Source organism: Heterodontus francisci, chromosome 15, assembly GCF_036365525.1.
Source record: "Heterodontus francisci isolate sHetFra1 chromosome 15, sHetFra1.hap1, whole genome shotgun sequence".
NCBI classification, from domain to species: Eukaryota; Metazoa; Chordata; class Chondrichthyes; order Heterodontiformes; family Heterodontidae; genus Heterodontus; species Heterodontus francisci.
The window spans coordinates 1,923,559-1,950,941 of NC_090385.1; the positions used below are offsets into that span (position 1 = coordinate 1,923,559).

Genomic DNA, 27,383 nt, shown 5'->3' on the forward strand with positions numbered 1-27,383 from the left:
GAATATGCTACAGGCACAGTGTAGACATGTCCCCACAAAGATAAAGGGTGGTACTGCCAAATCTAGAGCCCCCTGGTTATCTAGAAGCTTATAGGGTAAGTTAAAGCAGAAAAAGAAAGCTATGACAATCACAAAAATCTTAATACATTAAAAAGCCTAGAGGAGTATAGAAAGTGCAGGGGTAAAATAAAAAAGGAAATTAGAAAAGCAAAGAGAGGACATGAAAAATTATTGGCAGGTAAAATCAAGGAAAACCCAAAGATGTTTTGTCACTACATTAAGAGCAAGAGGATAACTATGGAAAGGGTAGGGCCTATCAGAGATGTACAAGGGAACTTGTGCGTGGATGCAGAGGATGTGGGCAGGGCTCTCAGAGTTTTTTGTCTTCGTCTTCACAAAGGAGAGGGTTGATGCAGACATTGTAGTTAAAGAGGAGGAGTGTGAAATATTAGATACGATGAGCATAATGAGAGAGGAAGTAAGTACTAGAGGGTCTGACATCCCTGAAAGTGGATAAATCACCAGGGCCGGATGGATTCTATCCCAGGTTGTTAAAGGAAGCCAGAGAGGAAATAGCAGATGCGCTGAGGATCATCTTCAAATCCTCACTAGATACAGGAGAGTTACCAGACGATTGGAGGTCTGAAAACCATTGTTTAAAAAGGGTACAAGGGATAGGCCAAATAATTATAGGCCGATCTGTCTGACCTCAGTGATGGGTAAATTGTTAGAATCTATTCTGAGGGACAGGATAAACAGCCACTTAGAAAGGCACGGATTAATCAGGGATAGTCAGCATGGATTTGTTAAGAGAAGGTCATGTCTTAATAACTTAACTGAGTTTTTTGAGGAACAAGAAGGATTGATGAGGGTAGTGCAGTGGATATGGTCGACATGGATTTTAGTAAGGCATTTGACAAGGTCCCGCCTGGCAGACTGGTCAGTAAAATGAAAGCCCATGGCATACAGGGGAATGTGACAGGTTGGATCCAGAATTGGCTCAGGACCAGGAAACAAAGGGTAGTAGTCAACAGATGTCTTTGTGAAGGGAAAGCTGTTTCCAGTGGCTCAGTGTTGGGTGCCTTGCTATTTGTGGTATATATTAGTGATTTGGACTTAAATGTGGGAGGCATATTTGCTGATGACACAAAAATTGGCCTTGATAGTGAAGAGGGTAGCTATACACTCCAGAAAGATATCAATGGTTTGTTTGAGTGTGTGGAAAAGTGGCAAATAGAATTCAATCCAGAGAAGTGTCAGGTAATGCTTTTTAAAAAAATTATTTCATGGGATTTGGGCATCGCTGGCTAGGCCAGCATTTATTGCCCATCCCTAACTTCCCTTGAGAAGGTGGTGGTGAGCTGCCTTCTTGAACCGCTCAGTTCATGTGAGGTAGGTTCACCCACAGTGCTGTTAGGAAGAGAGTTCCAGGATTTTGACCCTTTGGGAAGGGCAAATAAAGCGAGGGAATACACAATAAACGGGAGGATATTGAGAGATATGGAAGAAGTGAGAGACCCTGGAGTGCATGTCCACAGGTCCCTGAAGGTGACAGGACAGGTAGATAGAGTGGTGAAGAAGGCATATGGAATGCTTTCCTTTATTGGCCGAGGTATAGAATTCAAAAGCAGGGATTTGATGCTGGAACTGTATAAAACGCTGGTTCGGCCACAGCTGGAGTATTGCGTACAGTTCTGGTCACCACATAACAGAAAGGACATAATTGCTCTGGTGAGAGTACAGAGGAGATTTACAAGATTGTTGCCAGGGCTCGAAAGTAGCAGCCATGAGGAAAGATTGGATAGGCTAGGGTGGTTTTCCTTAGAAGGAGGGGTGACGTAATTGAGTTGTACAAAGTTATGAGGGGCCTAGATAGAGTAGACAGGTGGGGAGGTCAATTACCAGGGAGCATAGATTTAAGGTGATTGGTAGAAGGATTAGAGGGGACATGAGGAAAAACTTTTTCACCCAGAGGGTGGTGGGTGTCTGGAATTCACTGCCCGGATCATTGGTGGAGGCAGAAACCCGCAACTCATTTAAAAGGTACCTGGACATGCACCTGAAGTGCTGTAACCGGCAGCTGTGGCCCAGGTGCTGGAAAGTGGGATTAGATTGGGTGGCTAATTTTTTCGGTTGGCATGGACACGATGGGCTGTGCCATAATTTTTCTATGGTTCTATGGATGTTCGAAGGGGAAGTGAAAAAAGGAGCAGCTAAGAGAAAGGATGAGAAGAGACTTTCAGCCAACATAAAAGGGAATCAAAAAGTCTTCTATAAGCTTATTTGGTAAAAGAGTAGTAAGTGAAGGGGAGGGACCAAAATGGAGAGATAGCCATGAAGGCAGAGGGCATGGCTGATGTACTAAATGAGTACTTTGTGTCTGTCTTTATCAAGAAAGGAGATGCTGCCAAAGAAAGAGGAGGTAGTTGAGACAGTGGATCGTCTAAGAATTGATAGAGGGGGTATTAGAAAGGCTGGCTGTACTTAAAGTTGATTAATCACCAGGACCAGATGCAATACATCCGAGGATACTGAGAAATACTGGAAATTGGTAGCGGCCAAAATCATCCATTCTTCCTTAGAAACAGGGATGGTGCCAGAGAACTGGAGATTTGCAAATGTTGCACCATTATTCAAAAAATGGCATAAGGATAAACCCAGCAACTACAGGCCAGTCAGTTTAACCTCGGTGGTGGAAAAGCTTTTAGAGATGATAATCCAGGATAAGATTAACAGCCACTTGGACAAATGTGGATTAATTAAGGAAAGCCAGCACAGATTTGTTAAGGACAAGTTGTATTTAACTAACTTGATTTGAATTTTTTGATGAGGTAACAGAAGGTTGATGTCAGTAATGCGGTTGATGTGGTGTACATGGACTTTTTTAATTCTTTAATGGGATGTGGGCGTCGATGACAAGGCCAGCATTTGTTGCCCATGCCTAATTACCCATAACAACAGAGTGGCCATTTCAGAGGGCAGTTAAGAGTCAACCACTGTGGGTCTGGAGTCATGTGTAGGCCAGACCAAGTAAGGACGGCAGATTTCCTGCCCGAAAGGACATTCGTGAACCAGATGTGTTTTTTTTACAACTATCAATGATAGTTTCATGGCACCACTACTAAGACTAGCTTTCAATTCCAGATTTTTTTTAGTAATTAATTGAATTTAATTGATTAATTTTAAATTGCTGTGGTGGGATTTGAACCCATGTCCCCAGGGCATTAGCTTGGCCTCTGGATTACTAGTCCTGATCGAGGAGGTGGTGGTGTAGTGGTAATGTCACTGGACCAGTAATCCAGATGCCTAGGCTAATGCTCTGGGGATATTGGTTCGAATCCCATCACGGCAGATGGTGAAATTTGAATTCAATTCATAAATCTGGAATTAAAAGCTAGTCTAATGGTGACCATGAAACCATTGTCGATTGTTGTAAAAACCCAGGGTACCCCAGGGATCAGTATTAGGACCTCTGCTTTTCTTGATCTATATTGATGACCTAGACTCGGGTGTGCAGGGCACAATTTCAAAATTTGTAGATGACACAAAACTTGGAAGTATTGTGAACTGTGAAGAGGATAGTGAGACATAGACAGGCTGATGGAATGGACGGACAAGTGGCAGATACAATTTAATGCAGGGAAGTGTGAAGTGGTACATTTTGGTAGGAAGAACGAGGAGAGGCAATATAAAATAAAGGATACAATTCTAAAGGAGGTGCAGGAACAGAGGGACCTGGGGCCTGTGGGTATATATGCACAAATCATTGAAGGTGGCAGGGCAGGTTCAGAAAGTGGTTAAAAAGGAATACAGGATCCTGGGCTTTATAAATAGAGGCATAGAGTACAAAAGCAAGGAAGTTATGGTAAACCTTTACAAAACTCTGGTTCAGCCCCAACTGGAGTATTCTGTCCAATTCTGGGTACCACACATTAGGAAAGATGTGAAGGCATTCGAGAGAGTGCAGGAAAATTCATGAGAATGGTTCTAGGGATGACGGACTTCAGATATGTGGATAGAGTGGAAAAACTGGGGCTGTTCTCCTTAGAGAAGAGAAGGTTGAGAGGAGATTTGATAGAAATGTTCAAAATCATGAGGAATCAGAGCAGATAGAGAGAAACTGTTCCCATTGGTGGAAGGATCCAAAACCAGAGTGCGCCAATTTAAGGTGAATGGCAAAAGAAGCAACAGTGAGATGAGGAGAAACCTTTTACATAGCGAGTGGTCAGGATCTGGAATGCACTGCCTGAGAGTGTGTTGGAGACAGATTCAATCGAGGCTTTCAAAAGAGAAATGGATAAGCACCTGAAGGGAAAAAATTTGCAGGGCTGCAGTGAAAGGGTGGGGAAGTGGGACTAGCTGAGTTACTCTTGCAGGGAGTTGGCCCGGACACGACGGGCTGAATGGTCACATCACAGGAGGCCATTCCATGATTCTGTGACTTTCATCCCATTATCCTGGGCTGGATTTGAATTCAGGTTCCTGTGGGTCTAATGCCAGTATCTAACACACTACAACATCCAATTGCTGTTTAACAAGTTTGTGGTAATTTACAGTCTAAGCCACAGTTTATTGGAACATTTATTTGACTGCCTCCAATGTTGAGGCAGGATCCTACAGGATGTAACTAGTCATCGTAAATACAGTGACTCAGGATTTCCGTTTCACCGCTGGGCTCGCTGGGAATGACTTAGATACCTGGCAGGCTAATGCACGCGATGGTTGTGGAATGGGGTGGGGGAGGGGGGGCCTTGAACCAGAATCAATCTGGATTATATCCCTGAAACATAACATCATGGTTTCACACCATGTTTCTACTCATTGGCGCAGGAGTGTTTAAATAATTCTAACACGGTTGAGAGGGCTCACTGGAGTGGGGGGGGGGGGGGTGCGAGGGGTGGGTACAGAGAGCTCCTCGCTCTGCCGGGGGAGGGGGTGGAGTACAGAGAGCTCCTCGCTGTGCCGGGGGAGGGGGTGGAGTACAGAGAGCTCCTCGCTCTGCCGAGGGAGGGGGTGTAGTACGCAGAGCTCCTCGCTCTGCCGGGGGAGGGGGTGTAGTACGCAGAGCTCCTCGCCGTGCTGGGGGTGGGGGCTACATGGAGCTGCTCACTGTGTGTTGCGGGGGTACATGGAGCTGCTCACTGTGTTGGGGGGGGGTACATGGAGCTGCTGACTGTGCTGGGGGGGTACATGGAGCTGCTCACTGTCTGCTGAGGGCGTTGCTACATGGAGCTGCTCACAGTCTGCTGGGGGGGGTCTACATGGAGCTGCTGACTGTGTTGCGGGGGTACATGGAGCTGCTCACTGTGTGTTGGGGGGGGTACATGGAGCGGTTCGCTGTGTGCGGGTGACATGGAGCTGCTCACTGAGCGCTGGGGGGTCGGGGCAAATGGAGAAAGTGCAGGGGAATGCATTTTGCCTTTGCATAGTTGTCTGAAGTTCCTGTTAATGTTGCATCATTTAAAAACGATTCCGCATCGAGATCATACAAAATCTATACTGTTGTGTTATACTTATAATATGATAGTAATTGACTCTGTTTATTTTTTAAAATTTATTCACGGGATGTTGGCTTTGCTGGCAAGGCCAGCATGTATTGCCCATCCCTTGCTTCAATTGAAACTTAGACATAGAAACATAGAAAATAGGAGCAGGAATAGGCCATTCGGCCCTTCGTGCCTGCTCCGCCATTCATTATGATCATGGCTGATCATCGAATTCAGTAACCTGTTCCCGCTTTCCCCCCATACCCTTTGATCCCTGCAGAGCCAAGAGTTATATCTAACTCCTTCTTAAAAACATACAAAGTTTTGGCCTCAACTGCTTTCTGTGGGAGCGAATTCCACAGGCTCACCACTCTCTGGGTGAAGAAATTTCTCCTCATCTCAGTCCTGAAAGGTTTACCCCGTATCCATAGACTGTGACCCCTGGTCTGGACTCCCCCACCATCAGGAACATCCTTCCTGCATCTACCCTGTCAAGTCCTGTTAGAATTTTATAGGTTTCTATGAGATCCCTCCCTCACTCTTCTGAACTCCAGCGAATATAGTTTTAACCGATTCAATTTCACATCATACGTCAGACCCGCCATCCCAGGAATCAGTCTGGTAAACCTTTGCTGCACTCCCTCGATAGCAAGATCATCCTTCCTCAGATAAGGAGACCAAAACACACAATATTCCAGGTGTGGCCTCACCAAGGCCCTGTATAATTGCAGCAAGACATCCCTGCTCCTGTAATCGAATCCTCTCGCTATGAAGGCCAACATACCATTTGCCTTTTATACCGCCTGTTGGACCTGCATGCTTACCTTCAGCGACTGGTGTACGAGAACACCCAGGTCTCGCTGCATGTTCCCCTCTCTCAGTTTATAACCGTTCAGATAATCTGCCTTCCTGTTTTTGCTACCAAAGTGGATAATCTCACATTTATCCACATTATACTGCATCTGCCATGCATTAGCCCACTCACTCAATTTGTCCAAATCACCCTGAAGCCTCTCTGCATCCTCCTCACAACTCACCCTCCCACCCAGTTTTGTGTCATCTGCAAATTTGGAGATATTACATTTAGTTCCCTCATCTAAATCATTAATATATATTGTGAATCGCTGGGGTCCTAGCACCGATCCCTGCGGTACCCCACTAGTCATTGCCTCCCATTCGGAAAAAGACCCATTTACCCCGACTCTTTGTTTCCTGTCTGCCAGCCAGTTTTCTATCCATCACAATACACTACCCCCCATCCCGTGCACTTGAATTTTACACGCTAATCTCTTACGTGGGACTTTGTATAGAACCTTGGTTAGACCGCACCTGGAGTACTGTGTGCTGTTTTGGTCCCCTTACCTTAGGAAGGATATTATTGCCATATCTGGAGTGCAACAAAGATTCACCAGACTTGTTCCCGGGATGGCGGGACTGTCCTATGAAGAAAGATTGTGGAAACTGGTCCTGTATTCTTTGGAGTTTCGAAGAATGAGAGGTGATCTCATTGAAACCTACAAACTACTTAAAGGGGTAGACAGGGTAGATGCAGCTAAGATGTTTCCCCTGTTTGGGGAGTCTAGAACCAGGGGACACAGTTTCAAAATAAGGGGAAAGCCAGTTAGGAAAGGGATGAGGAGAAATTTCTTTACTCTGAAGGATGTGAATCTTTGAAATTCTCTACCCCAGAGGGCGGCACAGTGGTTAGCACCGCAGCCTGACAGCTCCAGTGACCCAGGTTCGGTTCTGGGTACTGCCTGTGCGGAGTTTGCAAGTTCTCCCTGTGACCGCGTGGGTTTCCACCCGGTGCTCCAGTTTCAAAGAACAAAGAACAGCACAGGAACAGGCCATTCGGCCCTCCAAGCCTGCGCCAATCTTGATGCCTGCCTAAACTAAAACCTTCTGCACTTCCGGGGACCGTATCCCTCTATTCCCATCCTATTCATGTATTTGTCAAGATGCCTCTTAAACGTCTCTATGGTACCTGCTTCCACCACCTCCCCTGGCAGCAGGTTCCAGGCACTCACCACCCTCTGTGTAAAGAACTTGCCTTGCACATCCCCTCTAAACTTTGCCCCTCTCACCTTAAACCTATGTCCCCTAGTAACTGACTCTTCCACCCTGGGAGAAAGCTTCTGACTATCCACTCTGTCCATGCCACTTATAACTTTGTAAACCTCTATCATGTCGCCCCTCCACCTCCGTCGTTCCAGTGAAAACAATCCGAGTTTATCCAACCTCTCCTCATAGCTAATGCCTTCCAGACCAGGCAACATCCTGGTGAACCTCTTCTGTACCCTCTCCAAAGCCTCCACGTCCTTCTGTAGTGTGGCGACCAGAATTGCACGCAATATTCTAAGTGTGGCCTAACTAAAGTTCTGTACAGCTGCAGCATGACTTGCCAATTTTTATACTCTATGCCCCGACCGATGAAGGCAAGCATGCCGTATGCCTTCTTGACTACCTTATCCACCTGCGTTGCCACTTTCAGTGACCTGTGGACCTGTACGCCCAGATCTCTCTGCCTGTCAATACTCCTAAGGGTTCTGCCATTTACTGTAGACTTCCCACCTGCATTAGACCTTCCAAAATGCATTACCTCACATTTGTCCGGATTAAACTCCATCTGCCATTTCTCCGCCCAAGTCTCCAACCGATCTATATCCTGATGTATCCTCTGACAATCCTCATCACTATCCGCAACTCCACCAACCTTTGTGTCGTCCGCAAACTTACTAATCAGACCAGCTACATTTTCCTCCAAATCATTTATATATAATACAAAGAGCAAAGGTCCCAGCACTGATCCCTGTGGAACACCACTAGTCACATCCCTCCATTCAGAAAAGCACCCTTCCACTGCTACCCTCTGTCTTCTATGACCGAGCCAGTTCTGTATCCATCTTGCCAGCTCACCTCTGATCCCGTGTGACTTCACCTTTTGTACCAGTCTTCCATGAGGGACCTTGTCAAAGGCTTTGCTAAAGTCCATATAGATAACATCCACTGCCCTTCCTTCATCAATCATCTTTGTCACTTCCTCAAAAAACTCAATCAAGTTAGTGAGACATGACCTCCCCTTCACAAAACCATGCTGCCTCTCGCTAATAAGTTCGTTTGTTTCTAAATGGGAGTAAATCCTGTCCCAAAGAATCCTCTCTAATAATTTCCTACCACTGACGTAAGGCTCACCGGCCTATAATTTCCTGGATTATCCTTGCTACCCTCCTTAAACAAAGGAACAACATTGCTATTCTCCAGTCCTCTGGGACCTCACCTGTAGCCAATGAGGATGCAAAGATTTCTGTCAATGCCCCAGCAATTTCTTCCCTTGCCTTCCTCAGTATTCTGGGGTAGATCCCATCAGGCCCTGGGGACTTATCTACCTTAATGCTTTGCAAGACACCCAACACCACCTCCTTTTTGATAATGAGATGACTGAGACTATCTACACTCCCTTCCCTAGGCTCATCATCCACCAAGTCCTTCTCTTTGGTAAATACTGATGCAAAGTACTCATTTAGTACCTCGCCCATTTCCTCTGGCTCCACACGTAGATTCCCTTCTCTGTCCTTGAGTGGGCCAACCCTTTCCCTAGTTACCCTCTTGCTCTTTATATACGCATAAAAAGCCTTGGGATCTGTTTGCCAATGACTTTTCATGACCCCTTTTAGCCCTCCTGACTCCTTGCTTAAGTTCCTTCCTACTGTCTTTATATTCCATAAGGGATTCGTCTGTTCCTAGCCTTCCAGCCCTTACGAATGCTTCCTTTTTCTTTTTGACTAGGCTCACAATATCCCGCGTTATCCAAGGTTCCCGAAACTTGCCAAACTTATCCTTTTTCCTCACAGGAGCATGCTGGTCCTGGATTCTGATCAACTGACGTTTGAAAGACTCTCACATGTCAGATGTTGATTTACCCTCAAACAGCCGCCCCCAATCTAAATTCTTCAGTTCCTGCCTAATATTCTTATAATTTGCCTTCCCCCAATTTAGCACCTTCACCCGAGGACTACTCTTATCTTTATCCACAAGTACCTTAAAACGTACGGAATTATGGTCACTGTTCCCGAAATGCTCCCCTACTGAAACTTCAACCACCTGGCCGGGCTCATTCCCCAATACCAGGTCCAGTACGGCCCCATCCCTAGTTGGACTATCTACATATTGTTTCAAGAAGCCCTCCTGGATGCTCCTTACAAATTCTGCCCCATCCAAGCCCCTAGTACTAAGTGAGTCCCAGTCAATATCAGGGAAGTTAAAATCACCCACCACTACAACCCTGTTACCTTTATATCTTTCCAAAATCTGTCTACATATCTGTTCCTCTACCTCCCGCTGGCTGTTGGGAGGCCTGTAATAAACCCCCAACATCGTGACTGCACCCTTCCTATTCCTGAGCTCCACCCATATTGCCTCGCACGACCCCTCCGAGGTGTCCTCCCGCAGTACAGCTGTGATATTATCCTTAACAAATAATGCAACACCCCTACCCCTTTTACATCCCCCTCTATCCCGCCTGAAGCTTCTAAATCCTGGAACATTTAGCTGCCAATCCTGTCCTTCCCTCAACCAAGTCTCTGTAATAGCAACAACATCATAGTTCCAAGACATGCCAAAGACTTGCGGGTTGATAGGTAAATTGGCCATTGTAAAAATTGCCCCTCGTGTAGGTAGGTGGTAGGAGAATTGAGGGAAGGTAGGGATGTGAGAGGGAAAGATGGGATTCATGTAGGATTAGTATAAATGTGTGATTGATGGTCGGCGCAGACTCGGGCCGAAGGGCCTGTTTCAGCACTGTATCTCTCTATGACTCTGTGGCTGTGGAAGCTCAGTCATTGAGTATGTTTAAAGCAGAGATAGACAGACTTCTAAATACCAATGACATAAGGGGACATGAGGGTAGTGTGGGAAAAAGGCATTGAAGTGGATGATCAGTCCTGATCATACTGAATGGTAGGGCAGGCTCGATGGGCTGAATGACTTACTCCTGCTCCTATGTTCCTATCCCTAATTGCCCTTGAGAAGGTGGTGGTGAGCTGCCTTCTTGAACTGCTGCAGTCCATGTGAGGTAGGTACATCCATAGTACTTTTAGGAAGTGAGTTTCAGAATTTTGACCCAGCGACAGTGAAGGAACGGCGAATTCGTTCCAATTCAGGGCGGTGTATATCCTGTACTCCTGATGTCTGATCATTGTATTTATGCTTTTAGCCATTGAAAAAAGCACTGCGGATGATGGGAGCTCCTAATTTAATCGGTGATAACAGTATCGATTGTGGGCTCAGTTACAGTGTCATTTCTTACCTCAAGAAACTCAGCCAACAGGTAAAAAAACTAATCAGACTTCATATCCTGTGTTAGCATGGCATGTTTTCGGTCTGATGAATGATCTGTGCTAGAATCTATTATTGGGGACTTGGTAACAGGGCACTTAGAAAAATCAGTGTGCTTAAGCAGAGTCTTCTCTGGATTTATAAAAGGGAAAAATAGTGCTGATAATCTGTTAGAGTTTTTTGAGGATGTAACGAGTAAGGTGAATAAGATGGAACCAGTGGATGTAGTGTATTTGGATTTTCAAAAAGCATTTAATAAGTTACCACACAAGAGGTTACTGCACAAAACTAAGACTGATGTAAGTGGGGGTAATATATTAACATGGATTGAGGATTTGAGGATTAGTTATTGGCAGAAAACAGAGACGATGAATAAATGGGACATTTTTGGGTTGGCATGCTGTAACTAAGGGATACAGCAAGAACTTGGGGCTCAGCTATTTACAATCTGTAGTAATGACTTAGATGAAGGGACTGAGTGTAATGTAACCAAGTTTGCTGCTGATGCACTTTGGTAGGAAAAATAAAAGAAGCAGAATATTTTTGAATGATGAGAGACTGGGAAATGTTTGCATTCAGAGGGACCTGGGTGTCCTTGTACATGAATCACAGAAAGTTAACATGCAGGTACAGCAAGCAATTAGGAAGGTAAATGGTATGTTAGCTTTTGTTACAAAGAGATTGGAGAATAACAGTAAAGAAGCCTCATTATTATACAGGGCATTGGTGAGAGCACAGCTGGAATACTGTGTGCCGTTTTGATCTCCTGTCCTAAGGAAGGACATACTTGCCCTAGAGGGAGTGTAATGAAGATTCACTAGTTCCTGGGATGAGGGGATTGTCCTATGAGAAGAAAATGTTTCCCCTGGCTGGGAAATATGCAACACGGAGTTGCAATCTCAGAATAAGGGGTTGGCCATTTAGGACTGAGATGAGGAGGAATTTCTTCATTAAGAAGGTGGTGAATCTTTGGAATTCTTTACCCAGAGAGCTGTGGATGCTCAGTCATTGAGTATATTCAAGACAGAGGTTGATAAATCTTTGGGTACTAAGTGAATTAAGGCATATGAGGAAAGTGGCTTTGAGGTAGAAGATCAGCCGTGATTTTGTTGAATGGAGGAGTAGGATTGAGGGGCCAAATAGCCTCCTTCTGCCGCTACTCCTTCTGTTCTCATGTGCTGAACTGTGATGAGTCACAGTTTTTGCCTCAGCATTTTCTGGGCTACTGAGTGTGGGGTTCTGGGTCAACCCTGGTCACAGTCACTGCAAAGTGTACATATGTGATTGAAATATGTAGACAGAGTCAGATTTAGCTGTTCTAGATTCTACCCCTTCCCATAAACACATACCTCCCACGTCCACACTTCAGTGAGATTCCTGAAAAGTCACCAATTTCAGAAGAGGGGAAAAGCGAGATATCTAGAAGATGAAATGTAAGGAAATTGCTGTAAGACAGTTGAAGATCGCATGCTAAGTTCATTAGTGCAGGTTAGATTTGGTAGGTTGCTTTTTAAATATAGTAGGTTGTTTTTTAAAAAACTTTTTTTTTCATAATTATAGATGGGACAAGAATTAGGGGGGAGTTGAGGAGAATTTTTTTTCACACAGAGGGTGGTGGGGGTCAGGAACTCACCATCTGAAAGGGCGGTAAAGGCAGAAACTCTCATTGCATTTAAAACGTACTTGTATATGTACTTGAAGTGCTGTAACGTACAGGGCTATGAACCAAGAGCTGGAAACTGGGGTTAAGCTAGATAGTTCTTTTTTGGCCAGCACAAACAGCATGGCCTCCTTATATTTTGTAAATGTCCCGTTTCTATAATTTTCAAATGCCTAGCATATCTAAACTGAACCTGTAATTTGTAGTATCACGTTTTGAGATATTTTTGGCAGTTCTTTTACAGAAAAACATTTTGGGGGAAGGTATAATATTTAAAGGTTGTGTTTTAAAACAAAGAATATTCAAATGCACTTTTTTAAAGGGTTAGTAAGATAAAAGGTTGTTCAAATTCTAATGGGCTATGTTATTACCCCAAAGACTATAAGCAATCAGAAATTTGTTAGCCTGACTTGGCAATCAACAAGCACCCATTGTGCTTGCTGGAGCTTTGTAAGAGTGGCCTGCTCAATCTTCCAGTTCTGGTCTCCATATTATAAAAAAGATATAGAGGCACTGGAGATGGTGCAAAAGAGATTTATAAGATTGAAACCAGAAATGTGAGGTTACAGCTATCAGGACAGGATGAACAGGCAGGGTCTCTTTTAACATGAGAAGCTGAGGGGTGATCCAATAGAAGTTTTTAAAATGCTGAAAGGGTTTGATAGAGGAGACGCAGAGAGAATGTTACCATTTTTGGGGAAGAGCAAAACAAGAAGCCATCAATATAAGATAGTCGATGAAGAAATCCAACAGGGCATTCAGAAAAACTTCTTTACCCAGAGAGTGGTGACAATGTGGAACTCACTACCACAGGGAGTGGTTGAGGTGAATAGTATCAATATATTTAAGGGGAAGCTGGATAAACACATGAGGGAGAAAGGAATAGAGGGTTAGGCTGATAGAGTTAGATGAGAAAGGTGGAAGAGGCTCGAGTGGAGCATAAACACCAGCATGGACTGCTTGGCCAAATGGCCGGTTTCTGTGCTGTAAATTCTATGTAATTCCCTTCTGTCTGGTTTCGGCTGTGAACACAGGGCGATACAAATTGACGCCGTCTGTCGGTCATGTTTTTAAAAAGTATGCAGTGAGCTGAGCTCCGAAAGAGAATGCAGGAGGGCAGCTAATATGTTTTAAGTCTAGCAAGATGACTCTTGTGGGGACCGTGTTCACTATTTTGTATTTTTACATGAAGAAACGTTGTACTGATTGAATAAAGTGAGTTTGATCACAACTATTGCTTTGTACTCACTTGCTGTAAATTAAGACAGCTTAATAGAACAAAGAACAAAGAAAATTACAGCACAGGAACAGGCCCTTCGGCCCTCCAAGCCTGCGCCGATCCAGATCCTCTATCTAAACATGTCGCCTATTTTCTAAGGGTCTGTATCTCTTTGCTTCCTGCCCATTCATGTATCTGTCTAGATACATCTTAAAAGACGCTATCGTGCCCGCGTCTACCACCTCCGCTGGCAACGCGTTCCAGGCACCCACCACCCTCTGCGTAAAGAACTTTCCACGCATATCCCCCCTAAACCTTTCCCCTTTCACTTTGAACTCGTGTCCCCTTGTAATTGAATCCCCCACTCTGGGAAAAAGCTTCTTGCTATCCACCCTGTCTATACCTCTCATGATTTTGTACACCTCAATCAGGTCCCCCCTCATCCTCCGTCTTTCTAATGAAAATAATCCTAATCTGCTCAACCTCTCTTCATAGCTAGCGCCCTCCATACCAGGCAACATCCTGGTGAACCTCCTCTGCACCCTTTCCAAAGCATCTACATCCTTTTGGTAATGTGGCGACCAGAACTGCACGCAGTATTCCAAATGTGGCCGAACCAAAGTCTTATACAACTGTAACATGACCTGCCAACCGTTGTACTCAGTACCTCGTCCGATGAAGGAAAGCATGCCGTATTCCTTCTTGACCACTCTATTGACCTGTGTTGCCGCCTTCAGGGAACAATGGACCTGAACACCCAAATCTCTCTGTACATCAATTTTCCCCAGGACTTTTCCATTTACTGTATAGTTAACTCTTGAATTGGATCTTCCAAAATGCATCACCTCGCATTTGCCCTGATTGAACTCCATCTGCCATTTCTCTGCCCAACTCTCCAATCTATCTATATTCTACTGTATTCTGACAGTCCCCTTCACTATCTGCTACTCCACCAATCTTAGTGTCGTCTGCAAACTTGCTAATCAGACCACCTATACTTTCCTCCAAATCATTTATGTATATCACAAACAACAGTGGTCCCAGCACGGATCCCTGTGGAACACCACTGGTTACACGTCTCCATCTTGAGAAACTCCCTTCCACTGCTACTCTCTGTCTCCTGTTGCCCAGCCAGTTCTTTATCCATCTAGCTAGTACACCCTGGACCCCATGCGACTTCATTTTCTCCATCAGCCTACCATGGGGAACCTTATCAAACGCCTTACTGAAGTCCATGTATGTGACATCTACAGCCCTTCCCTCATCAATCAATTTTGTCACTTCCTCAAAGAATTCTAATAAGTTGGTAAGACATGACCTTCCCTGCACAAAACCATGTTGCCTATCACTGATAAGCCCATTTTCTTCCAAATGGGAATAGATCCTATCCCTCAGTATCTTCTCCAGCAGCTTCCCTACCACTGACGTCAGGCTCACCGGTCTATAATTACCTGGATTATCCCTGCTACCCTTCTTAAACAAGGGGACAATATTAGCAATTCTCCAGTCCTCCGGGACCTCACCCGTGTTTAAGGATGCTGCAAAGATATCTGTTAAGGCCCCAGCAATTCCCTCTCTCACGTCCCTCAGTAACCTGGGATAGATCCCATCCGGACCTGGGGACTTGTCCACCTTAATGCCTTTTAGAATACCCAACACTTCCTCCCTCCTTATGCCGACTTGACCTAGAGTAATCAAACATCTGTCCCTAACCTCAACATCCGTCATGTCCCTCTCCTCGGTGAATACCGATGCAAAGTACTCGTTTAGAATCTCACCCATTTTCTCTGACTCCACGCATAACTTTCCTCCTTTGTCCTTGAGTGGGCCAATCCTTTCTCTAGTTACCCTCTTGCTCCTTATATATGAATAAAAGGCTTTGGGATTTTCCTTAACCCTGTTTGCTAAAGATATTTCATGACCCCTTTTAGCCCTCTTAATTCCTCGTTTCAGATTGGTCCTACATTCCCGATATTCTTTCAAAGCTTCGTCTTTCTTCAGCCTCCTAGACCTTTTTCCTCTTAGCTAGTCTCACAATTTCACCTGTCATCCATGGTTCCCTAATCTTGCCATTTCTATCCCTCATTTTCACAGGAACATGTCTCTCCTGCACGCTAATCAACCTCTCTTTAAAAGCCTCCCACATATCAAATGTGGATTTACCTTCAAACAGCTGCTCCCAATCTACATTCCCCAGCTCCTGCCGAATTTTGGTATAGTTGGCCTTCCCCCAATTTAGCACTCTTCCTTTCGGACCACTCTCGTCTTTGTCCATGAGTATTCTAAAACTTACGGAATTGTGATCACTATTCCCAAAGTAGTCCCCTACTGAAACTTCAACCACCTGGCCGGGCTCATTCCCCAACACCAGGTCCAGTATGGCCCCTTCCCGAGTTGGACTATTTACATACTGCTCTAGAAAACCCTCCTGGATGTTCCTTACAAATTCTGCTCCATCTAGACCTCTAACACTAAGTGAATCCCAGTCAATGTTGGGAAAATTAAAATCTCCTATCACCACCACCCTGTTGCTCCTACATCTTTCCATAATCTGTTTATATATTTGTACCTCTATCTCACGTTCGCTGTTTGGAGGCCTGTAGTACAGCCCCAACATTGTTACCGCACCCTTCCTATTTCTGAGTTCTGCCCATATTGCCTCACTGCTCGAGTCCTCCATAGTGCCCTCCTTCAGCACAGCTGTGGTATCCTCTTTGACCAGTAATCCAACTCCTCCACCCCTTTTACCTCCCTCTGTATCCCGCCTGAAGCATCAATATCCTGGGATATTTAGTTGCCAATCATGCCCTTCCCTCAACCAAGTCTCAGTAATAGCAATAACATCATACTCCCAGGTACTAATCCAAGCCCTAAGTTCATCTGCCTTACCTACTACACTTCTTGCATTAAAACAAATGCACCCCAGACCACCAGTCCCTTTGCTTTCATCATCTGCTGCCTGTCTACTCTTTCCCTTTGTCACGCTGACTTCATTATCTGGTTCCTTACAAGCTTTAGTTACTACCTCCTTACTGTCCATTGACCTCCTCATTTTGTTCCCATCCCCCTGCCACACTAGTTTAAACCCTCCCCAACAGCGTTAGCAAAAGCACCCCCAAGGACATTGGTTCCAGTCCGGCCCAGGTGTAGACCATCCAGTTTGTAATAGTCCCACCTCCCCCAGAACCGGTCCCAATGTCCCAAAAATCTGAACCCCTCCCTCCTGCACCATCTCTCAAGCCACGCATTCATCCTGACTATTCTTTCATTTCTACTCTATCACGTGGCACTGGTAGCAATCCTGAGATTACTACCTCTGAGGTCCTACTTTTTAACTTGGCTCCTAACTCCCTAAATTCTGCTTGTAGGACCTCATCCCGTTTTTTGCCTATATCATTGGTGCCTATGTGCACAACGACAACTGGCTGTTCACCCTCCCCTTTCAGAATATTCTGCAGCCGATCTGAGACATCCCTGACCCGTGCACCTGGGAGGCAACATACCATTCGGGAGTCTCGTTTTCGACCACAGAACCGCCTATCTACTCCCCTTACAATCGAATCCCCGATGACTATAGCCCTTCCACTCTTTTTCCCGCCCTTCCGAACAGCAGAGCCAGCCACGGTGCCATGAACCTGGCTACTGCTGCCTTCCCCTGGTGAGCCATCTCCCTCAACAGTATCCAAAACGGTATACCTGTTTTGGAGGGAGATGACCGCAGGGGACACCTGCGCTGCCTTCCTGCTCTTTCTCTGCTTTTTGGTCACCCATTCCCTTTCTCCCTCAGCAATCCTAATCTGCGGTGTGACCAATTCGCTAAACGTGCTATCCACGACCTCCTCAGCATCGCGGATGCTCCAAAGTGAGTCCATCCGCAGCTTCAGAGCCGTCATGCGGTCTAACAAGAGCTGCAGCTGGACACACTTCCAGCACGTGAAGGAGTCAGGGACATCAGCCGTGTCCCTGAGCTCCCACATTGAGCAAGAGGAGCAAAACACGGGTCTGAGATCTCCTGCCATTTTTAATCTTAAGCTTAACTTAGTCTTAACTTAGATAAATGAAAAAGGAATGAAAAGTTTTTACCAATCACACGAAAAAAAATAAATAGAAAAAGCCTTACCTTATCTGCACACCACCGAGTCCTTTTTTTTTTGGTTAGAGGAGGAGGGCGGGTGGGAGACATGACAGGTGTAGTGTCTCGGGTTCAGCCGCTGCCCAAATATATAGGACTTACTTACCCAGCTGCCACCTCGCTCTCCCTGTCGCCGCTGCAAAAAGGACTCCTATGACTCCGATCTGGCCTTTTCTTACCAGGTGCTTTCTCAGGTCACTGTCAAAACATTTGGTGGGTTGGGGCACATGCAGAAAACACAAATTTCCTCTTCAGATCACAAGGGAGCATTGTTGTTAGATCCCTGCGCTACATTATTGTATAGGTAGATGTCGGGTGGTGCAAGTCTACTGCGGCATGTAAGGTCTTGGGAGCCATTTACAGGAGCGACTGCCACCATGGAACCTGAGATGGTTTCTATAGTAGACCAGAATTTGTAATAGAGTGTATTTAACATAAAGGTGATTTGTGTTTCAGGCCAAAATAGAGTCAGACCGTATAATTGCATCTGTTGGGAAAAAGACCCCACAAGAGGTGGGAATCAAAGTTAAGAACCAATCTAGTGTGCTGTCTCTGGCTCATCGCAGAGACTTCAAGCAGCTGCTGCAAGGAATCACTGGTGAAGTGCCTCTCAGGCCCATGGAACTAAGCATGAAGGAGTTTGCTGGCTTTCAGATAGCAATCCTAAACAAGGTAAATAATTCCTTCCATCAGTTAATATATTTGGTTGAAGAAGAAATAAAATTTTCTTGTGCTGTAATAGAGGCTCAGAAACACAGAATCGTTACAGTGCAGAAGGAGGCCATTCGGCCCATCATGTCCGCGCTGGCTCTCCAATAGAGCAACTCCCTTAGTTCCGTTCCCCTGCCTTCTCTCACTGCACATTCTTCCTTTTCATATAACTGTCTAATTCCCTTTTGAATGCTTCAATTGAACCTGCCTCCACCGCATTCTCAGGCAGCACATTCCAGACCTTAACCACTCACTGCGTGAAAACGTTTTTCCTCATGTCACTTTTGTTTCTCTTACCAAATACTTTAAATCTGTGCTCTCTCGGTCTCGATCCTTTCATGAGTGGGAACAGTTTTTCTCTTTCTACTCTGGACAGACCTCTCATGATTTTGAATATCTCTATTAAATCACCTCTCAGCCTTCTCTTCTCTAAGGAAAACAGTCCTAACTTCTCCAATCTATCTTCATAACTGAAATTCCTCATCCCTGGAACCATTCTCGAGGCTCCATTGTCACGTTAAAGATTGGAAGTCATAGAGCCATTTAGGGCACAGAAGGATGCCATTTGGCCCATCGAGTCCATGCCAGCACTCCATGGAGCTATGCAGTCAGTCGCACTTCCTGGCTCAATGCCCGTAGCCCTGCAAGTCTATTTCTCTCAGGTGGCCATCCAACCTCCTCTTGAAGTCATTGATCATCTCTGCTTCCACCACCCTTGTGGGCAGCGAGTTCCAGGTCATTACTACCCGCTGCGTTAAAAAAGTGCTTCCTCATATTCTCCTGCATCTTTTGCCCAAAACTTTCAATCTGTGTCTCCTAGTCCTTTATACTATTTGTTAATGGAGACAGTTTTCCTTGTCTAACTTATCTAAGCCTGTTATGATCTTATACACTTCTATTAAATCTTCCCTCAGTCTCCTTTGTTCTAAGGAGAACAACCGCAGCTTTTCCAACCTAAACTTGGAACTAAATTCCTCCATCCTTGGAAACATTCAAGTAAATCTCCTCTGCACCCTGTTAAGAGCCCTCACATCCTTCCTGAAGTGTGGTGACCAGAACTGGATGCAATACTCCAGTTGGGGCCTAACCAGAGCTTTATAAAGGTTCAGCATAACTTCCCTGCTTTGGTACTCAATGCTTCTGTTTATGAAGCCCAAGATCCCATATGCTTTACTGACCATTCTCTCAGCTCACCACCACTTTCTGAAGGGCAATGAGGGATGGGCAATAAATGTTGACCGAGCCAGCGACACCCACATGCCACAAACAAATATAAAAAAATTGTTCTGCCACCTTCAAAGATCGATGCACATGCACCCCCATGTCCCTGTGTTCCTGCACAATCTTTAGAACTGTGCCATTAAGTATATATTGCCTCTTCCTATTCGTTCTGCCAAAATGCATCACTTCACACTTGTCAGTATTAAATTCCATCTGCCACCTCTCTGTCCATTCTGCTCGCCGCTCTATGTCTCGTTGCAGGTGGTTCATATCATCCTCACTGTTTGCTGCACCTCCAAATTTGGTGTCATCAGCAAATTTTGAGATTCTACTCTGTATTCCAAGATCCAAGTCATTTATATATAGCAAAAAAAGCAGTGGTCCCAGCACTGACCCTTGGGGAACGCCACTGTCTACCATCCTCCAGTCTGAACCATTTACTACGACTAAAGCCAATTTTTTTATCCAGTTGGACCCTGACCCTCCTGTTCCATGAGTCTCAATTTTGTTAACCAGCCTTTTATGTGGTACCTTATCAAACGCTTTCTTAAAATCCATATAAACAACATCCACCGCATTCCCTTCATCAACCTTCTCCGTTACTTCATCAAAAGATCAGTTAGTCAAGCATGATCTGCTTTTTACAGATCCGTGCTGACTATCCTTTAATTGAAATTGTATTTGGATTTCTTGCCAAGAAAATGCAATTTATAAATGGGCTTCTCTTCAAAACTAGGATGTTAAGCCTCAGACTTACAGGAATGCCTACGATATTCCTCGCCGGAGCCTGTTAGACCAGCTAACAAGAATGAGATCAAATCTGCTAAAAACAACCCAGAAACTGATCCGTGGACAAGATGAAGGTAAGGAGAATGAAAGTGGGATTACTCTTTCTGTACTAATGCTTTGTCTTCCAGCACACCATTAACATACTGTTTACCTTTGTTCCATGACCTTCTGGTCAGTTATTCTCTGTGACCTTGTCCTATCTACACCTCTTTTGTTATCTCTTGCCCCACCCCCGCTTTACTTGCTTAAAACCTTCTACATTTCTAATATCTACCAGTTCTGAAGAAGGGTCACTGACCTGAAACGTTAACTCTGCCTCTCTCTCCACAGATGCTGCCAGACCTGCTGAGTATTTACAGCATTTCTTGTTTTTATTTCAGATTTCCAGCATTTGCAGTATTTTGCTTTTATTCTAGTATATTATACCCCTGATTATTCAAAGCTGGCTTTTGCACTAAACCATCTGAATTGTCCAATAATTTTAATTTGTGCAACGTAAGTAACATAGCAAAGTGGGAATTTAATGTTAAAAAATGAATTTATCAGATCATTTGAATGAAGTGACTTTGAATGAAGAATTAGCGGAGGGGTGTAATAATACTGCATTGACTGATTTTGTGGATCAGATCGTGACTGCATCCTGTGACTTGTCTCTGGATTAACAGCGCTCTTACCTCTAAGTAGCACTACAGCTATCACACAAACGAGACAACCAAGTGAGAAAGCATCAGCATCCATTTTCTTGCTTTCCAGCCTAAGGCGTGAAAGGAGTCATAGAATGGTTACAGCACAGAAGGAGGCCATTCTGCCCATCGTATCTGTGCTGGCTCTCTGCAAGAGCAACTCACTTGGTCCCACTCCCCTGACCTTTCCCTGCAGCCCTGCACATTTTTCCTCTTCAGATAATTATCCAGTTCTCTTTTGAAGGCCTCAATTGAATCTGCCTGCACCACACTGCACATTGTACAATGATCAGCACCATTCATAAGAACTAGGAGCAGGAGTAGGCAATTCAGCCCCTCGAGCTTCCTCCGCCATTCAATACGATCATGGCTGATCTCATCTCGGCCTCAACTCCACTTTCCTGCCCATTCTCCATAACCCTTCAAACTAAAACTAATTAAAAATCTGTCTTCTCGTTAAATTTACTCAAATGTCCCGGTATCCACCGCACTCTGGGGTAGTGCATTCCACAGACTCTCACCCTTTCAGGGAAATAATTGCTCCTCATCTCTGTTTTAAATCTGCTACCCCTTATCCTAAAACTATGACCTCTCGTTCTAGATTGCCCCACCAGAGGAAACATTTTCTCCATGTCTACTTTGTCAATCCCCTTAATCATCTTATACACCTCAATTAGATCTCCTCTCATTCTTCTACTATGCAATGTACACACTCTACATTCATGCAACTACATCCCTCCTCAAGTAAGGGGACCAAAACTGTACACAATACTGCAGATGCGGTCTCACTAATGTCTTGCACATTTGCAGCAACACTTCCCTACTTTTATACTCTATTCCTTTATTACCTGCTGCACCAGCATACTAGTTGTCTGCGATTCATGCATGAGGACAACCAGATCCCTCAGCACCGAAGCACTCTGAGGTTTCTCTCCATTTAGATAATAATTTGCCTTTCTATTCTTCCGACCAAAATGGATAACCTCACACTTATCCACGTTAAGCTCCATCTGCCAAATTTTGGCCCATTCACCTAACCTATCCATATCCATTTGTAAATTTCTTATTTCTTTATTGCCACTTACCATCCCACCTATTTTAGTGTCATCTACAAATTTGCATCCAAGTCATTAATATAAATTGTAAATAGTTGGGCCCCGAGGACTGAACCCTGTGGCACCCCACTCGTGACATCTTGCCAACCAGAAAAGGACCCATTTATCCCGACTCTGCTTTCTGTTGGTTAGCCAATCCTCTATCCAAGCTAATAAATTGCTCCTAACCCCACGTGACCTTACCTTGTATATTCACCTTTTGTGCGGCACCTTATCAAATGCCTTCTGGAAGTCCAGATATACTACATCTACAGGATCCCCATTATCCACTTTACTTGTTACATCTTCAAAGAACTCTAGCAAATTAGTCAAACACGATTTACCCTTCATAAAACCATGCTGACTCTGATGGATTGTGATTTGACTTTCTAAATGTCCTGTTATTACTTCCTTAATAATGGATTCCATCAATTTCCCAACGACAGATGTTAAACTAATTGGTCTACTTTCTGCCTCCCTCCCTTTTTGAATAAGGGCGTTATATTAGCATTTTTCCAATCCACTGGATCCTTTCCCGCATCCAGGGAATTTTGGAATATTATAAGCGATGGATCCACTATCTCTGCTGCCACTTCCTTTCAGACCCTAGGATGTAGGCCATCAGGCCCTGGGGACTTGTCTGCCTTTAATCCTAATAGTTTGCTCAGTACTTTTTCCCTAGTGGTGATGATTGTTCTAAGTTCCTCCCTTTCTATAACCTCTGGAAGCTAGTGAGTTCAAGGGACGGGACAGCGATCTCCTGGAGCATATCAACATTACAAAGGAGGAGGTGTTGGAGGTTTTGAAGCGCATTAAGGTAGATAAATCCCCAGGGCCTGACCAGGTGCATCCTAGGATGCTATGGGAAGCAAGGGAGGAGATTGCTGGGGCCCTGGCAGAGATTTTTATATCATCGTTAGCCACGGGTGAGGTACCAGAAGACTGGAGGATAGCTAATGTTGTGCCTTTATTCGAGAAGCGCAGCAGGGATAAGCCAGGGAACTACAGGCCAGTGAGCCTGACATCAGTGGTGGGAAAGTTATTGGAAGGGGTTCTGAGAGACAGGATTTATATGCAGCTGGAAAGGCATGGTCTGATTAGGGATAGTCAGCATGGCTTTGTGCGTGGGAAATCATGTCTCACGAATTTAATTGAGTTTTTCGAGGAGGCGACCAAGAGGATTGACGAGGGCAGGGCGATGGACGTTGTCTACATGGACTTTAGCAAGGCCTTTGACAAGGTCCCGCATGGTAGATTGGTCCAGAAGGTTCGAACACATGGGATCCAGGGTGAACTAGCAAATTGGATACAAAATTGGCTTGGTGATAGGAGGCAGAGGGTGGTAGTGGAGGGTTGTTTTTCAGATTGGAGGCCGGTGACCAGTGGTGTGCCGCAGGGATTGGTGCTGGGCCCTCTGTTGTTTATCATATATATTAATGACTTGGATGTGAATATAGGGGGCATGATTAGTAAGTTTGCAGATGACACCAAAATTGGTGGTATAGTGGACAGTGAAGAAGGTTGTCCAAGGTTACAACAGGATATAGATCAACTGGGAAAGTGGGCAAGGGAGTAGCAAATGGAATTTAACGCAGACAAGTGCAAAGTGATGCATTTTGGGAAGTTAAACCAGGGCAGGACATATACAGTGACTGGCAGGGCCCTGGGGAGTGTTGTTGAGCAAAGAGACCTTGGGGTGCAAGTACATAGTTCCCGGAAAGTGGCAACACAGGTAGACAGGGTGGTGAAGAAGGCATATGGCATGCTTGCCTTCATCGGCCGAGGCATTGAGTACAAGAGTTGGGACGTCATGTTACAGTTGTACATAACGTTGGTTCGGCTGCAGTTGGAGTACTGTGTGCAGTTCTGGTCGCCGCACTACAGGAAAGATGTGATTAAGCTAGAGGGTGCAGAAAAGATTCACAAGGATGTTGCCTGGTTTGGAGGGCTTGAGTTATAAAGAGAGATTGGATAGGCTGGGTCTGTTTGCCCTGGAGCGAAGAAGGCTGAGAGGGGACATGATAAAGGTATATAAAATGATGAGAGGCATAGGTAGGGTAGATAGACAGAGTCTGTTTCCCATGGTAGGGGTGATTAAAACTAGAGGGCATAGATTTAAGGTGAGAGGGAGGAGGTTTAAAGGGGATCAAAGGGGTAAATTTTTCACACAAAGAATAGTGGGTATCTGGAATGAGCTGCCTGAGGAGATGGTGGAGGCAGGAACAGTAGCTACGTTTAAGAGGCATCTGGACAGGTACTTGAATGAGCAAGGCATAGAGGGATATGGAATTAATGCAGGCAGGTGGAATTAGTATAGATAGGCATTATGGTCGGCATGGACGCGGTGGGCCGAAGGGCCTGTTTCCATGCTGTACGACTCTATGACTCTGCATTTCCTGTTACTATTGGGATGGTACTAGTGTCCTCCACCTGGCAAACTGAGGCAAATACTGATTTAATGTCTCCACCATTTCTGTTCCCCACTATTAACTCCCCAGTCATATCCTCCAAGGGACCAACATTCACTTTAGCTACTCTCTTCCCTTTTATATACTTATAGAAGCTTTTGCTATTTGTTTTTATATTTTGCGCTAGTTTTCTTTCAAAATTTACCTTTGCTCTTTTTATTTTTTTAGTAACCCTTTGCTGATCTTAAAAAGTTTCCCAATCTTCCAGCCTGCCACTGGCCTTTGCAATATGGTATGCCTTAGTTTTTGTCTTTGTTATCCTTAACTTCCTTGCTTGGCCATGGATGTTTCTCCCCCTCTTAGACTCTTTCTTCCTCTCTGGAATATATTTTAGTTGGGAGGAATTGAATATCTCCTTAAACATCTGCCACTGCTCAACCAATGTCCTTCCTGCCCAGTCCACTAGGGCCAAATCTGTCCTCATGCCTATGTAATTACCTTTCTTTAACTCCAGAACGCTAGTGTGGGGCTCCTCTTTCTCGTTCTCAAACTGAATTTGAAATTCTAGCATGCTATGATCACTCTTCCCTAGAGGATCCTTAACTATGAGATCATTAATTAATCCCACCTCATTACACAATACCAAATCTAGAATAACCTGCTCCCTGGTTGGTTCCACAACTTATTGCTCCAAAAAACAATCTCTAATACATTCAATGAACTCTCCCTCGAGGCTCCCCTTGCCAATTTGATTAATCCAGTCTATATGCATATTAAAATCACTCATGATTATTGCCCTACCTTTCTTACAAGGCTCAGTATTTCCTGGTTTATACTGTGCCCCACTGCGGAACTACTGTTTTGGGACCTATAGATTACTCTCACCAGGGACTTCTTTCCCTTGCTATTTCTTATTTCTACCCAGACTGATTCTACGTCTTGATGTCCAGTGCCTATGTCATTTCTCACTACAGCACTGATCTCTTCCTTTACTAACAAAGCTACACCACCTCCTTTTCATTCCTGCCTATCTTTCCGAAATACTGAGTACCCTTGGATATTCAATTCCCAAACCTGGTTTCCCTGCAACCACATCTCAGTAATCGCCACGAAATCGTACCCATTTGTCTCTAATTGCGCTGTTAACTCATTAATTTTATTTCGAATGCTTCGTGCATTCAGATACAAAGCCTTTAAGTTTGTTCGATTATCAAATTTCCCTACTCTTGTACGATTCCTCGGTGCAATATGATATTCACACCTTTTATTTTCGGTAACAATCGGCCTCAGCACTAACTCGTACCTTCTCATTTAACTTACTTCCTAATTTTCCATGCAACTGAACCCTCCCCCCCACTATTTAGTTTAAAGCCCTATCTGGAGCCCTAGTTATGCGATTTGCCAGGACTCTGGTCCCAGCATGATTCAAGTGGAGCCCGTTCCATCGGAACGGCTCCCTCCTTCCCCAGTACTGATGCCAATGTCCCATGAATTCGAACCCATTTCACCCACACCAATCTTTGAGCCACGCATTTACCTCTTTAATCTTATTGACCCTGTGCCAATTAGCTCGTGGCTCAGGTAGTAATCCGAAGATTATTACCTTCTTTGTTCTGTTTTTTAATTTAGCCCCTCTCTTTGGCCTCCTTATCTCGAGAGACAATGAGTAAGCGCCTGGAGGTGGTCAGTGCTGTGTGGAGCAGCGCCTGGAGTGGCTATAAAGGCCAATTCGAGAGTGACAGGCTCTTCCACAGGTGCTGCAGAAAAGTTTGTTTGTCGGGGCTGTTACACAGTTGGCTCTTCCCTTGCGCCTCTGTCTTTTTTCCTGCCAACTGCTAAGTCTCTTCGACTCGCCACACTTTAGCCCCGCCTTTATGGCTGCCCGCCAGTTCTGGCGATCGCTGGCAACTGACTCCCACGACTTGTGATCAATGTCACAGGACTTCATGTCGAGTTTGCAGACGTCTTTAAAGCGGAGACATGGACGGCTGGTGGGTCTGATACCAGTGGCGAGCTCTCTGTACAATGTGTCTTTGGGGATCCTGCCATTTTCCATGCGGCTCACATGGCCAAGCCATCTCAAGCGCCGCTGACTCAGTAGTGTGTATAATCTGGGGATGTTGGCTGCCTCGAGGACTTCTGTGTTGAAGATACGGTCCTGCCACCTGATGCCAAGTAGTCTCCGGAGGCAGCAAAGATGGAATGAATTGAGACGTCGCTCTTGGCTGACATACGTTGTCCAGGCCTCGCTGCCATAGAGCAAGGTACTGAGGACACAGGCTTGATACACTCGGACTTTTGTGTTCCGTGTCAGTGCGCCATTTTCCCACACTCTCTTGGCCAGTCTGGACATAGCAGTAGAAGCCTTTCCCATGCGCTTGTTGATTTCTGCATCTAGAGACAGGTTACTGGTGATAGTTGAGCCTAGGTAGGTGAACTCTTGAACCACTTCCAGAGCGTGGTCACCGATATTGATGGATGGAGCATTTCTGATGTCCTGTCCCATGAAGTTCGTTTTCTTGAGGCTGATGGTTAGGCCAAATTCGTTGCAGGCAGCCGCAAACCTGTCGATGAGACTCTGCAGACACTCTTCAGTGTGAGATGTTAAAGCAGCATCGTCAGCAAAGAGGAGTTCCCTGATGAGGA

General features: G+C 45.0%; 1 protein-coding gene across 4 annotated transcripts in view; it reads left to right on the top strand.

Annotated features, from left to right (window-relative positions):
- Nucleotides 1–27,383, top strand: part of ints6l (integrator complex subunit 6 like) — a 177,659-nt gene that overhangs the window by 131,835 nt on the left and 18,441 nt on the right. For all 4 annotated transcript variants that reach the window (XM_068047068.1, XM_068047065.1, XM_068047067.1 and 1 more), the window contains 3 exons: nucleotides 10,699–10,812; nucleotides 18,288–18,503; nucleotides 20,500–20,626. In XM_068047068.1, coding sequence (XP_067903169.1) covers nucleotides 10,699–10,812; nucleotides 18,288–18,503; nucleotides 20,500–20,626 — 457 coding nt within the window. The remainder of the gene's footprint in view (nucleotides 1–10,698; nucleotides 10,813–18,287; nucleotides 18,504–20,499; nucleotides 20,627–27,383) is intronic.